This window comes from Saimiri boliviensis, chromosome 11, assembly GCF_048565385.1.
Source record: "Saimiri boliviensis isolate mSaiBol1 chromosome 11, mSaiBol1.pri, whole genome shotgun sequence".
Taxonomy (NCBI): Eukaryota; Metazoa; Chordata; class Mammalia; order Primates; family Cebidae; genus Saimiri; species Saimiri boliviensis.
This window is the reverse complement of record NC_133459.1, coordinates 29,629,977-29,645,643: the sequence shown is the minus strand read 5'-3', so window position 1 is coordinate 29,645,643 and position 15,667 is coordinate 29,629,977. Positions and strand designations below refer to the sequence as shown.

At 39.1% G+C, this 15,667-nt stretch overlaps 1 protein-coding gene and 1 non-coding gene across 16 annotated transcripts in view; both read left to right on the top strand.

Annotated features, from left to right (window-relative positions):
- The window catches only part of PUM1 (pumilio RNA binding family member 1), a 145,304-nt gene that overhangs the window by 103,644 nt on the left and 25,993 nt on the right, over positions 1–15,667 (top strand). For 11 of the 15 annotated variants that reach the window (XM_074380422.1, XM_074380421.1, XM_010348172.3 and 8 more), the window contains 4 exons: positions 1,616–1,754; positions 2,863–3,006; positions 4,322–4,618; positions 5,694–5,930. In XM_074380422.1, coding sequence (XP_074236523.1) covers positions 1,616–1,754; positions 2,863–3,006; positions 4,322–4,618; positions 5,694–5,930 — 817 coding nt within the window. The remainder of the gene's footprint in view (positions 1–1,615; positions 1,755–2,862; positions 3,007–4,321; positions 4,619–5,693; positions 5,931–15,667) is intronic. The other 4 variants (XM_010348168.3, XM_010348174.3, XM_010348170.3 and 1 more) reach the window with 2 other exon arrangements.
- On the top strand, positions 1,943–2,015 carry LOC120366217 (small nucleolar RNA SNORD103/SNORD85). The gene has a single exon (XR_005580952.1). It is a non-coding gene; the product is annotated as a small nucleolar RNA SNORD103/SNORD85 (small nucleolar RNA).

The window sequence follows — 15,667 nt, the reverse complement described above, 5'->3', positions numbered from 1 at the left end:
GTGATCTGATTAAGAATGGTCCACTTGACAGTATGGCAAAACACACTGTTAGGAACTTCAGTAATTTTAACTTGGTTTGTGGGTTTTGTATTTTTGTTTTCTGAAATGTGTAGATCTTGTGAGATAATTCTTCACATTATGCAGAATAATAATGATTGGCTGTGTTTCATTAGTAAAAAGTAGATCTTTGGCTGGGCTCAGTGGCTGACATTTGTAATCCCAACGCTTTGGGAGGCCAAGGCAGGTGGATTACTTGTGCCCAGGAGTTAGAGGTTAGCCTGAACAACATGGTGAGACCTTGTCTCTACAAAAAATAGAAAAATTAGGCAGGTGTGTTGGTGCGCACCTATAGTACCAGCTATTCAGGAGAGATAGGAACATCTCTTGAGTCTGGGAGGCAGAGGTTACAGTGAGCTGAGACTGTGCCACTACACACCAGCCTGAGCAGCAGAGCATGGCCCTGTCTTTTCCCTGCTCCCCGCAAAAAGTAGATCCTTTATTTCAGTGGCATAACTGGTATTCTGCACTGAACTTGACTAATGCTCACCACCATTTAGATGAGCATGTTTTTGGAATTCTTGAAGGGAAATAGAAACAGTCAGGTGAGAGCCCTACCAAATAGAATCTGGTGAACTCATTTGCTGCCATGTAGGCCTTGATAAATATATTAGTGTTAAAGATGAAATATTCTCATTCCGTCTTGTGTGTGCGTGTGAGACTCAGTTAACTTTAAATATGTGGGTGAATACCCCTGTTCATCCTATCTGGAACCTCCGCTCCCACACTTGGTTAATAGTCCTCTTTTTTATTTTTTGGAGAGGGAGATTTACTCTTTCCCTCAGGCTGGAGTGAAGTGGCTGGATCTCAACTAACTGCAACCTCCGCCCCTCAGGTTCAAGCGATTCTCCTGTCTCAGCGTCTCCAGTAGCTCGGATTATAGGTGGCTAATTTTTATATTTTTAGTAGAGATGGGGTTTCACCATGTTGGCCAGGCTGGTCTCAAACTCCTGACCTCAGGTGATCTACCCACCTCAGCCTCCCAAGGTGCTGGGATTGCAGGTATGAGCCACCGCAGCCGGCCTGTTGAACTCTTGTGTTTTTCTTCACCTATTTTTTTTGTAAGAGCACTGACATCGTGTAGTATGGTTTATTGTCTGTCTTACTCATTAGAATAAGAGCTCTGTGAGGGCAGGGACTTTGTCTGTCTTGTTCATTGCTCCATCTTGTCTGCCCATTTGCCGTGTGGTAGGCATTAAATATTTGATAACACTACCATTTGCTGATGCCAGATATTTAAAATTCATCTTTTAACTTAATTGTCACAAGAACTTTATGAGGCAGATGAGATACAATGTTTGAATTAATGAATCATCACTATTTATGGTGCTTTTTGCTGCTTATAAAGGTAATATGTTTAAAGTAAGAATGGTAGAATGAAATTTCATTCTATGAAATGTTATTAATTGAATTTTTACCCTAACAGCCATGACATATAAAAACCATTATAGTGAAATGTTCTGCAATTAAGTTTTAAAAGTTGACTCAACCTGAGCATATGGTAGGTCTTCTGCAATGAAAAGAAAGTGGGTGACTTATTTCTGTCTTTCTTTCCCAGGTTCTCCGTGGAGGAGCCAGCCAACGTCCTTTAACCCCAAACCAGAACCAGCAGGGACAGCAAACAGATCCCCTTGTGGCAGCTGCAGCAGTCAATTCTGCCCTTGCATTTGGACAAGGTCTGGCTGCAGGCATGCCAGGTGCGGCCGCATTGTTATTCCTAATTCTTTGTGGCAGGGGAGGGCAGGGGGAGAAAGGCTGCATGTTATTCCTAATTCTTTGTCAGGGGTGGGGTGGGAGCGGGGCGGGGGGAAGTCTGCATGTTTAAGATGATACAGAGGGAAATGAGCAGTGCTTTCACCTTGCTTAGGTTTGTCATGGTTTGGGGACTGGCAAGGATGATACACACTTGCCCTCACTTAGACTATAGTTCATTGATGAGAGCATTTTTCTGAGCCAGTCTTAAGTCACATTGGAGATATCTCAGTGTCCATGCAGCTTGGAATATGTGTTTTTCCTTGGTGGGTTATCTATGTTTTCTGTCTCAGAATTAGGGACAGGTGGAGTGGCCAAGCTAGTTTATAAGGCTTTACGATGATATTTTGAACAGCATGATTAGGGAGAAATTTCTGGTATACCTTGATTGGGTCATCTCCTACATTTTTAGGGTTTCTGTTAAACTAATATTAGGGATTCTTTTTAACTGCGTACCTCTGAGATACATGTTTATATAGATATATCTTGAATATGTATTGTTTTTAGTTCACTATCGGCTGGTTCAGTGCTTTACTTGGGATTGGATGTAATTTGATGTTCTGCATACGAAACATCTTTGAGAGATGTCACTGTATTTTTTAACTGATCATAGAGCATAGCTGGTTTAACAGAGCCATTTATGAATTCAGTGAATAACTATAACTTGTTTCATTTGTTTTTTAGTTACTAAGCCTTTGTGTGTTCTTAGGAAGTCACCTGCAGTTTTTCGTATGTCTTAAACTGGGATTTGGAGATTCTGTCTCACATAATATTGAAAGATCATGTTATTTAAAGCCTATTTAGTTTTTTTTTCTGCTATTTTTCAGTATATTTGTTTTTAGATTGCTATGTAGTATGAAAGTACTGTGATTTTTATAACCATTTGTAGCCTCTGTTGTTTGTTTATTCAACTATTTTAAGTGATGGAGCCAGCATATAAATCTAGGTCAATCTAGCCCCAAAGCTAAGCTTGTGATTATTGACAATATGTTGGTACCAGGAGATACTTGTTTGTTTAATGTATACATTTCTATGTTGGCTTGATATTCCTAGGTTATCCAGTGTTGGCTCCTGCTGCTTACTATGACCAAACTGGCGCCCTTGTAGTGAATGCGGGCGCGAGAAATGGTCTTGGAGCTCCCGTTCGACTTGTAGCTCCTGCCCCAGTCATCATTAGTTCCTCAGCTGCACAAGCAGGTGAGCGTACATCTGAGTGGACTCCTGCCAGAGATCTAAAAGTGGCGACTGATAGTGATATTCTTAAAGTATGTTGAAATATACTTTTGGCAATTCTCAGTATATCAGTTCTACCCTGTAATGTTTCAAAAAGAGATCAGAAGCAATAAGTGACCTTGGTGGATTCTCCTTTTTGTTGGGGGTTGGGAGGCAGCATGTGCCAGCTGGTTAGAAGCAAGGTCCGGCTCCACTGAGAAAATAGAAGTTGGATTACTCACACAAAATGGCTTTCTTGGCAGAAATTCAAGGCTGATTTCACAGAAATCCAAGTCATTATTTTAAGATAATTTTAGAGGAGGGGTTGTTTTTTGCCACAGGGGCAAGAGTGGAGGAATGGAGTGGGAAAGAGTGATGAGAAGTGACAGAATAATACATTTGGTTGGGGGGAATAGTGTTGTGTTTTTGTTGTCGTTGTTGGGTGTTTTTTTTTTTTTTTTTTTTTTTTTTTTTTTTTTTTTTTTGAGACAGAGTCTCTGTCACCCAGGCTGAAGTACAGTGGTACGATCTCGGCTCACTGCAACCTCCGTCTCCCAGGTTCAAGTGATTCTCCTGCCACAGCATCCTGAGTAGCTGGGATTATAGGCATGTGCCACCATGCCTGGCTAACTTTTGTACTTTTGGTAGAGATGGGGTTTCACCATGTTGGTCAGGCTGGTCTTGAACTCGTGACCTTGTGATCTGCCCGCCTCGGCCTCCAGAAGTGTTGAGATTACAGGCGTGAGCCACCATGCCCAGCTAGGAGTCGTAGTTTTTTACTTTAAGCCCATATATATATTTATACACACACACACACACACACACACACACACACACACACAGACACATATACATAATACACATGTATATGTTTAAATTAGGAACAATAACAGCAACATTTAGAACACAGCAGTGTGCTGAAATAGGATTTTGAAGGATGTGTATATATGCATTATGTGGTTCTAGAAGAAACCCTCAACATAGGTAATTACGGAATTTAAGATTTTAGGAAGTAGTTGTATTTAATGGGCACATTTGATGTTTATACCCCCTTTAATCTATAGACTTTTTAAAGCTACCAACATTGTGAACTTGTTCTAGTGGTATTTTGACTTAAAGTTGAAAGTAGAAACAGAAAATTAAAGCTTCATATGAAGGGATCAAAGACAGATTTGTATAGTTTGTGTCTGTTTTGAAAAGCTAGGGAGCATTAAAAGGTTTTTTGAAAAAAGATAAAAATGTAGTTTGGAAATGTGGCCAGTCCCTTTTATAGCCAAACGGTTTGCTTTCTTCTTCATAGCTGTTGCAGCAGCCGCAGCTTCAGCAAATGGAGCAGCTGGTGGTCTTGCTGGAACAACAAATGGACCATTTCGCCCCTTAGGAACACAGCAACCTCAGCCCCAGCCCCAGCAGCAGCCCAGTAACAACCTGGCATCCAGTTCTTTCTACGGCAACAACTCTCTGAATAGCAATTCACAGAGCAGCTCCCTCTTCTCCCAGGGCTCTGCCCAGCCTGCCAACACATCCTTGGGATTCGGAAGTAGCAGTTCTCTCGGCGCCACCCTGGGATCCGCCCTTGGAGGGTTTGGAACAGCAGGTAGAAATTAGACTGATATGCTCTTAAGACTGAATTTTAATTATTTTTACAATTCTTCTGGAATACTGGCAGTGCATGGAACCACAGGCAGATCTGGACCAAGCCCCGTGGGAATCCGGCCATCCCACATAATCTGTGAGATGATAGACTGTTGAAATCAAGTTATCCAGATGGGACCTATTTCAAACCATGCTCATGTGGCTACTTACTTAATCAGTTTCTTTCAGGGATTTGAACTCTAGGGAAGATTTTGCTGTAATTGGGAAAAATATGGAGAGAACTATAGAAATGGATATCAAAAACTGAGGGAGGAGGACTTACTAAAGATAGCAGAGCTGAATACTCCACAGCTGAGATTGAGCCGAGTGCTTGGCCTGCAGACCTTGAAGAGTTACAACTTTTCTTCTGTCTTTTTAGTAGAATTTAAGGTAGACATGTAGAAAATTATGAGGAAGGATATTAGACCAAGCTGGTTTTAATGTTTTGATCAATAAAGCAGGAGTGTAGTATGGTGAATAATGGGATAATTGCAGAGATTGTAGAAAACAAAAAACAAAAAAACAAAATGATCCCTAACTAGAAGCTCATGTATGAAAGAAAGTACCTTAATTGGAATTGAGGGCAGCATTAACTCTCAATTGAACCCACTGAGAAAACAGGCTTTCATATATAAGTCTTGTGTAGTGGGGCAGTACCCCATTGACAAATCTTTTTTCTGTATCCCATTTTTCTACTTGAACCTTTTCAGTTGATGAAAGGCATTCTTCTAGTCCATTTCCTTTCACCTTTTCCATAGCTCATGTGGCCGTCAGAGCTTTTTAACCCTCCCTTATCCTATAATATATGACACCATAGGAAGGTAAATTTGGCATATGTGTGATGGTCATGTTAACCTGAGCCATGTCCTCTTTATTACTTTATCTGCCCCAGAACTGCTACATTAACAGTTAGGCTGTCTCTGCTGACAAATTTGCGGTGGTAAGGAGTCTGGATCAAAGTGTTAGGAACAGGTCACTGGGCTTGTTCTTCGAAGAACAGGCCTGTTCTTATCTGCATTGTTTTAATTCCATTTTAGTTGCAAACTCCAACACTGGCAGTGGCTCCCGCCGTGACTCCCTGACTGGCAGCAGTGACCTTTATAAGAGGACATCGAGCAGCTTGACCCCCATTGGACACAGTTTTTATAACGGCCTTAGCTTTTCCTCCTCTCCTGGACCCGTGGGCATGCCTCTCCCTAGTCAGGGACCAGGACATTCACAGACACCACCTCCTTCCCTCTCTTCACATGGATCCTCTTCAAGCTTAAACCTGGGTAAGAACCATTACTCTAACACCACCTTGAACTCTAGAACTCTCTTGCCACCGATGACATTACAAGAACTTTGCATAAGCAAAGGACAGTCCCTTTATACTAGAAGTGTCCTGGGTGTTCTGTGCCTTCCGTAAATACCTCATGTTATTCAGGCTGTACCTATAGATAGTATAGCAGTTTTGGCTTTATTATAGTTTGGGTACATTTCCCTGTATATTCAGTTAGCTTTAGTATGAACATTTTATTCTTTGGCTACCTGTGAGAGTATTTCAGTGTAAACAGTATAAACATAGATTCATCTCAGTGAAGCTAGGAAACACAGAGACAGAATTTAATCACCTAGTATCACCACCTGAAATTAACCACCACAATTAATATTTTGCCTTACTTCTTTTCAAAATTTTTCCTCTGCTATATGTACATATAATATCTTGCTTTTTCACATAAAGCATTTTATTTTAAAAATTTTGCCATATGTTAAACTATTTGTAAATATAAACTCTCAAACTATATAGTATTTTAATGAGGAGATATATATTTCCCTGTTAAATATTTAGGTTGTTTCATGCATGGGATTTTAAAATACTACCATCTAGATTCTAGAAAATGGGGAGGGAGAAAGAGGATCCTAAGCAGCAGGCTGTAAGAATGAAAAGAAAATTATATTACCTTTTTTTTTTTTTTTTTTTTCCTTTGTGGCAAATCTCTAAATCTTTCAGGACATGGGAGATGTTTTCTTATCTCAAACACAGTGCATACTCCTCTCCTGCAGTTATTTAGTAAGCTTGAAGTACTGATTTATTTGCTAGATTGGGAAAGTTGAGTCCTAGATGTAGAGTCACCACATAATGTATCATGCAAACCAGGACACTTGTGAGTGGATGGGGTGCTGTGAATAATTACTTGGTGATAATAGCCTAAATCAGGACTGTCCTGGGCAAATCAGCATGTGTGGCCACTTTACCAAGAAGGTTCTGTTTTTAACCAGCAAGAGTAAAAGTGGCTTCATGGACTCAGAAGTGAGAACTGACTGAAAACAAACAGGTGCTTTCATTTGGATAGACAGACTAGTAAGTGATTTATAGGATTTAAGAGACGTCTTGAGTGGGTAGTGTAATAGACTTATTATTCTGGAACTAAGAATGATAGCTTTGAGTTTGAAAGAGGTGAGTTTCAAGTCAAAACTATATTTATATATACGTATTGGTATTGGGTGTATATCCTAAGGTTTTATACAATAAGAACTTTAGTCGTAAAACTCATTTTCTCAGAATATATATGAACATCACTTTAGAAAAGTTACTGTGACATTCTTGATTAGTAGGCCCATGATAGGTAGACAAGAGAATGGGGTACATTGCACAACCGTGTTTCCTAGTGACAGAATGCCTGGCTTCAAAGACTAGGGGTTAATGTAAAATCTGGAGAGGGATGTCAAACTCCCAGTTTGATATGTGGCTAGAAGGAAGGAACTAATGTTCACTGACCTGGCAGTTACCTGCTGGTGTTAATGGTTTTGGGTCGTGTACATACAACACTAGAAGGTATAGGTATTATCCCATGTCTCAGGACTTAAATATCTTGCTTAGCCTAGGTTATCTCAGATTTGAACAGATTTAGAATCAAGCCTTTTCGACTCCAACCCTTGCAGTTTCGGTGTATATCCTGTCACATGATATACTCAGGATATCTTGAACCAGTCCATTATAAAATCCAGGAATATATATCTTTTAATTTCTTGGTTTAAAAACATGTGAACCATGTCATCCCATACTGTGTACTAAATAAACTGAACTGGCTGATTTTTTTTCGTAAAGAGCCAGATAGTAAATGTTTTAGGTTTTGTGGGCCTGATGGTATCTGTAGTGAATATTCAACTCTGCTGTTGAAGTGTGAAAGCAACCGTAGACAAAATATAAATGAGTGAATATATAGCTATCTTCTAATAAAACTTTATTTATAAAAATAGGTAGGCCGAGCACGGTGGCTCACATCTGTAATCCCAGCACTTTGGGAGGCCGAGGTGGGCAGATCACTTGAGGTCAGGAGTGTAAGACCAGCCTGGCCAACATAGTGAAACCCTATCTCTATCAAAAAACACAGAAGTTAGCCAGGCATGGTGGTGCATGCCTGTAGTCCCAGCCACTTGGGAGGCTGAGGTGGGAGAATCGCTTGAACCCGGGAGAAAGGCTGCAGTGAGCTGAGATCATGCCACCGCACTCCAGCCTGGGCAACAGAGTAAGACCCTGTCTCAAAATAAAATAAAACATAAAATTTAAAAACTGTGGTTCCTTGGTATGTGGACATAGAGCCAGAAATATACTTTCATGCATGATACCCTTCCTCTTTCTAAAGTATCAGCAATTTAATTTAATACTACCTATTAATTCATGTTTTCCCTGTGGAGAAGGAAGTAACTATTAGTGTGAGTTATTTCATGTTTTAATGACTTCTGTTACCTGCCTGGTCTGTTTAACATAACTTCACTTTGGAAATACTCACCTTGTTTAAGCAGTTTCTTTGTGTACGTTTGCATTGGATTTCTGTCATGTACAGTGCATGTATTGCACTTGGCATTCCTGATGAACGTTTGTCTCAGTTAGTACAGCTTTGCCTCAGCTGAGTCTGTTTCCTTGAGAAGATAGAGGTGTGCTACTTGGTTTCTAACAGTCTCCATACAGAGGCCTTAAAGACATTTTGGCTTAAGAGACTTAACATTTCTTTACCAAATATGTACTGGCCTACACCTGATATAGCTTCTGTTATTAATACTACTTGACTCCTGCCACTAGCCATCAGCAGTGATGAGCAACCATACTAAGCATTTTATATTCATCGTGTTGAATACTCAAAAGAACTCTTCACCCTTTTAAACTCAGCCTGTTTTAATGGATGTTGCTAATGATACCAACCACATAGCTAGTGTTTGAATGCATATACCAGCCTGTATCTCCTGTGGATCTTTTCCTCATCTTGTCATTTTTACACTTTGTCCAGTAGGCAGATATGTGTTAGTATCTTCTAACAAAATCAGTGATCTGTTGAGTAATTTTTCCTATTATTTATTTAAAAATCACTTGTTGAGTGGCATAGTTTTTCATTATTGATTGTTTAAATTTCAGACTAAAAACAAATCTTTTCGAGTTCCATTCCCTCCCCGAACCGCACCTCATCCCTCCTTTTTAATGTTAGAGACAGGCTCTTGCTCTGTTGCCCAGACTAGAGTGCAATGGTACTATCATAGATAATTGTAATCTCAAACTCTTGGGCTCAGAGGATATTTCTACCTCAGCTTCCCAAATAGCTGGTACTGTAGGCACACCCCACCACACCCAGCTAATTAAAGTAAGTGTTTTTTGTTTTGTTTTGTTTTGTTTTGTTTTGTTTTTTGGTAGAAACTAAGTCTTGCTATGTTGCTCAGGCTGGTCTTGAACTCCTAGCCTCCAGTGATCCTCTTGCCTTGGCCTCTCAAAGCACTAGGATTACAGGTGTGAGCTACTGTTCCTCTCCCCTTTTTTTCAATTTTGTTTTTTATTTTATTTTATATTTTTGAGACAGTTTCGGTTTGTGGCCCAGGCTGGAATGCAGTGGCGTGATCATGGCTCACTGCAACGTCCGCCTCCTGGTTCAAGCAATTCTCCTGCCTCAGCCTCCAGAGTAGCTGGGATTACAGGCACCTGCCACTATGCCCAGCTAATTTTTGTATTTTTAGTAGAGACAGGGTTTCACCATGTTGTCCATGCTGGTCCCTTTTTTTTCATTTTTAAAATGGTATCTTTTAAAGTACAGTAGTTTTTTATTTTGATGAGGTCCAGTTTATTTTGGTTTTGGAATAGTATCAAAGAAATCATTGCCTAACTCTGACTCTTGGAAGATTTGCTCTATGTTTTGCTCTAAACGTTTTATTGTTTTATCTCTTAAATATAAGTCTGTGATCCACTTAAATTTTGATGTCAGGTCAGGATTCATGTTTTTGCACATGCGTTTCTAGTTGTTCTAGCACCATTTTCCTTTGTAATTTTTGGTGTTCAGGTCTTGTACTACTTCTGTTAAATTTATCTCTAAGTGCATATATTTTTGATGCTATTACAGATAGAATTTTGTTCTGGTTTATCTTTTGATTGACTGTTGCTTGCTCACAGAAATATAATTGATTTTTGTAGATTGATCTTACATCCTGTGGCCTCGCTGTAGTTTATTAGTAGTTCTAATGGTTTTTGGGAGGATTCTGTAAGATTTTTTATGTTATAAGATCATCTCATCTGAGAATCAAAGCCATTTTCCAATCCAGATAACTTTTATTTCTTTTTCTTGTCTGATTGCACTGTGTAGAACCTCCAGTACAGGTTGAGAATCCCAAATCCAAAATCTAAAATGCCGCAAAACCCAAAACTTTGTTGAGCATCAACAAAACTCAAAGGAAATGCACGTTGGAGCATTTAGGATTTTGGATTTTCAGATTAGGATGCTCAGCTGGTAAATATAATACCAATACTCCAAAATCTCAAAGGCTTTGAAATCTGAAACACTTCTGGCCCCAAGTATTTTGGATAAAGGATACTCGACCTGGACTGTGTTAAATGGACGAAATAAGAGTACACACCCTTCCTTAGTTTCTGATCTTGAGGAGGTAAAGCATTTGTGTTTTACCATTAAGTATAATCACAGTGTATTCGATTGAGAAAGTTTCTTTCTAGCCTAAGTTTATTGAGAGTTTTTGTTGAGAGTTTTTGTTGCGAATGGGTTTTAGTTTTTGTCAAGTGTTTTCTGTGCATTAACTGATGATCATGTGGCATTTATCCTGTATTCTGTGAATGTGGTTATGTTACATTAATTGATATTCAGATATTAATCCAATCCTGCATTCCAGTACATCTTACTTAGGTTATGTTGAATTTGGTGTGTTTGTATTTTTGTTGAGGAGTTTTGAATCTGTTTTAATGAAGGATGTGTGTTTTTCTTTCTTATGAGGTATTTTTTTATGGCTTGGTATCAGGGTGATATTGACCTCATCGCATGAGCTTTGAAGTGTACCATCCCCCTCTGCTTTCTGGAAGAGTTTGTGGAGTATTAGCATTATTTCTTTAAACATTTGATAAACTTGGCCAGGTAAGCCAGTCTTAGCCTGGGCATTTATTTGTAATATGATTTTTACTTATTCCATTTCTTTGTATCTTATAGGTCTTACAGGTTCAGATTTTTTTATTTCTTTTTTTTTTTTTTTTTTTTTTTTTGAGACGGAGTTTCGCTCTTGTTACCCAGGCTGGAGTGCAATGGCGCGATCTCGGCTCACCGCAACCTCTGCCTCCTGGGTTGAGGCAATTCTCCTGCCTCAGCCTCCCGAGTAGCTGGGATTACAGGCACGCGCCACCATGCCCAGCTAATTTTTTGTATTTTGAGTAGAGACGAGGTTTCACCATGTTGACCAGGATGGTCTCGATCTCCCGACCTCGTGATCCAACCGCCTCGGCCTCCCAAAGTGCTGGGTTTACAGGCTTGAGCCACCGCACCCGACCCAGATTTTTTATTTCTTCTTGAGTCAGTCAGTTTTGATAATGGACATCCAAGCTGCCAAATTTGTTAGCATAAAATGTATTGTTAGCATAGAATGTACTATTTCAATAAGTGAAATCTCTCTCAATCTTCCTCTCCCATCTTCACCATACATATGTATATACCCGTGAATGAATGTTTACATATAAAATACCTTGTGACCCTGAATAAGGCAGATGTTTCAAGTATTTATTTTGTTTGACTTAATTATGTGTTACTGTTACTCAGTTTAATAGTATTATTTTCATAATTGTTAATTATAGTTAATATGAATTTTCTTAACAGAGCTTATATGTAGGTTACATAGAAAACCTTAAACTCTCACCTATAACTGAAACATCCATCTCTAGTAAATTCTGCTTCCCATCTCAAAGAGAAAAAAAGTAAGGGAGGTGGATATGAGTGTCCCCAAAGACTGATTGTAATGGTTTCGTGCCCTTTCTACCCATAGATCTCTTCATCCTACTCCCTGCTTTCTCACCCCTCATTTCTTAGAATGCTTCTCCATGCTTATAGTTTTCTGCACAATCCCAGGCTGTGTTATTTTAAAACTCTTAAACATTAAGAGGTAGCAGGTACAGTTTTTTTTTGTTAAATGCATAGTTGACAACATGCAGGCTTTTCATTTGCCCTGGAAGAAAAATGTTGTGGTTGTCCATTACTTCAGAAGTGAAATATGTAATAGTAAAAATGAGCTCAAGAGTTCATAATCTGTCCAGGGCAAAAGAATAAAATCATTTATAACTGAAATTTAGTTCTAAACTAAAAAGCATTTAGTTTTATTATCATGATAGAATTCTTCTTAAAATGTATTCTTTCTATTCTTTATCTTCAGGGTTGCATGTGCTTTTTAGGAAAAGCACAGCTCAAACACAAGATACCTTTCTCTCTCCTTGCTTGAACTGAAACGTTTCTGTTACTGGTCAGTAACCTGTAGTCATGTATGTATTTAGGTATTTCCCCATTCTGAATTGAAATGATTATTTTGTGGTTCTCACTTGGTTCTCTGAAGGAGACTGTCAACTGTAAAACCAACCTGTGACAATTAACATATTTTGGACTCCTTATTAATCATGCACTAAAGATAGTCTTTAGGCTTATTTAATTTAGGGCAACCTTGATGTGGTGTTGGAGAATGAATTGGAGAGAACTTATTTTTAAAACGTTTTGATGAACACTGTTGCCTCTGGTTAAACACAGAACTAGATATTGGGGACCATAGGAATTTTTCTTTAAAAGAGGGAAGGCAGGGCTTTGCCCATTAGTCATCTGTTACATCTGTGAGTACAAAAAGCAAATAAATTTAATGAAAAAAGGCATGACATACTAGGTGACCATTGGCAGAAATCACTTTTATACCATTATGCAAAATAACGGAAGCATTTATTAACATTTAAGCCCTTACTGTCTGTGGAAAGTTGTCATAGGACACACCCCTATGAAATGCACCACTGTCTGTTTGAAGCCTTATGAGAAATGTTTCTTTTAAAACGGTTGCAAATTTAAACACTTCCAGAGTGTTGCACCCAAACCCCCAGAGCTGTAGTGGTTTGGGTGCAAGTACAAGTTGGTATTGAGACTATTGGGAACTGGAAAGCACATTTGTGCACATTCACCATCTAAATGAGATTCAATCAACAAATACTTGCCAGTGGTCAAATATTTACTATTTGTCACACATTTTTTTTTTCCCAAAAACCAGAGAACTACAATTTAGAGCAAAAATTTAAGCACAGTATTAATGTTGAAAGAAGTACTACTTGGCTGATACAAAATATGTCCGTGAACTGTCAGTTTGCCATGTATAATTTAGTACCTGGGGAAATTTCTTTTCAGAGATTTCTGTATTTCTTAGTTCTAAAAGCTGTGTGTATGTGTGTGTGCATGAATGTCTTTCTAGTTTTCATAAGAGGCAAAAATCAAGACTTCATGGTAATGTATTAAACATGTTTGTAGGCATAATTAAGCCCAACTATTACTCAGTCTAGTCCTTTGTGTGGATTAGTCATTATGTTTTTGCCCATAATAACAGAACATCCAACAAAGAGTGGCTTAAACAATAAGTACATTTATTGGCTTATGTAACTGGAAGTATAGTGGTAGGGCAGTGTTCAGGGTTGGTTTGTCTCATCATTAAACATTGTCATCAATGACCTGGCTTCTTTATAACTTTATCTTCCATTTTGGTCAGTGACCAGGTTCTTAAAATTCCTTTAAATTATTTTCAAAACATTGTGTGTTCACCCCATTCCTCCTTCTTTGGCACGTTTGTTGCTATTGCCACACTTTGCCCATGCCTGCCAACCTACCCTGTTACTACCTCTGCCCATTTCTCCCCAGTCTCAGATGGGTAAGACAGAATTCTGACTGCTGTTTTCTTTTCATATTAATCTTCTTTCTTCCTTTCCTTAAAAAAAAAAAAAAAAAAGCGCTTGTCATTTGAATTCAGAAATACTGTGGAATTTGACAAGAATGTTCTGTAGAACAAGAAAACTTGATGAAACTGAGTCTGAAAATGAATTTCACCCCTGAAAGGATCCTGACCCTGGAGTCAAGAGCCCTGTTCTGAATTCTGGCCATGGCAGTTTTGGGTTTTATATCTTTGGGTGAACATTTCATCTCTCTGGGCTTAATTTTCTGTCATATCAATGGGAGTTACAAACTCCTTTTCCAAAATGCCTGTGAGAATTCCATAGAAAGTGTATATGAAAAACTTCTAGCATAGAACTGGGCTTAGGACAAATACTCAATGAATATTTTACACATTTTAACATTGAGCCATTTTCTTTTGGTTTCATTACTTTGATTGAAACCCAGACTTTCAAAGCTGGGCCCTGGAATTCTGTGAAATCTCATGGATTTTAAATTATTATTCATCTAAACTTTTTGTGGTTTATGTGTTGCTTCTTACCTACTTTGGCCTTTTTGTTTAAAGGAGAGAGGAAAAAAACCCAAAAAGGCTTGACATCTTTTTTCTAGTGCGGTCAAAATTAAAAAAACAAAACAAAACAAAACAACAACAACAAAAAAATTGTTATTTTAAAATACTCATAATTTATTTATTTTTGAGACAGAGTTTCACTCTTGTTGCCCAGGCTGGAGTGCAATGGCGCGATCTTGGCTTACCGCAACCTTCACCTCCTGGGTTCAAGCGATTCTCCTGCCTCAGTCTTCCGAGTAGCTGGGATTACAGGCATGTGCCATCATACCTGGCTAAGTTTGTATTTTTAGTGGGGATGGGGTTTCTGCATGTTGGTTAGGCTGGTCTCAAACTCCCAACCTCAGGTGATCAACCCGCCTTGGCCTCCCAGAGTGCTGGGATTATAGGCGTGAGCCATTGTGCTTGGCCTAAAATACTCATAATTTATTATGCTGCTATACCTTCTTTTGGGGGGTGGTGGAGACAAGGTCCTGCCCTGTTGCCCGTGCTGGAGTGGAATGGCACGATCATGGCTTACTGCAGCCTCGACCTCCTGGGTTCAGGTGATCCCCCATCTCAATATCCCAAGTAGTTAGGACTACAGGTGTGCATCACCACACCCAGCTAATTTTTTGTTTTTAATTTTTAGAGATGGGGTCTCTCTCTGTTGTCCAGGCTGGTTTCAAACTCTTAGGCTCAAGCCATCCTCCTTCCTCGACCTCCGAAAGTGTTGGGGTCACAGACATCAGCCACTGAACCTGGCCTGCTATATGTTGTGATACACCTTTTGGTCTTATGTCTATTTTATCTGTCTAGGGATTCACAGTTATTATTCTTTTGTCACTTGTCACTTGTCAAAACAGCAGTATCAGTGGCATGAAGGTCGTTGAAACTACAGTCATTTCAGGCTGTGTCACAATAGAAATTGTTAAGAGCTGTCCATTTGTAATGATGAACTCGAAAGTTCATTTTTAAGGTATCTCCTGTTTTCTACTCATTGTGTCTCATCCATGGCCTGGAATATCTTAGTGATTTTTGCACTACTGTTTAGTGGCAAAATCATTCCTTCAAAGTAAGCTTTTTCATGGGGTCCCCTGTTTAAAACAGACTAATCTGGATGCCCGATTTTTTAGAGTGGTTTTCTGGTGGAAATGGGGGTTATTCAAGAATGAAAGGAATCGCTGCAGATCTCATAATGGAAAACCACTCAAGTCTGAGTTTTTATTGCTGGTACTCAGGTGCTAGGTTCATCTGGTAGGCACGT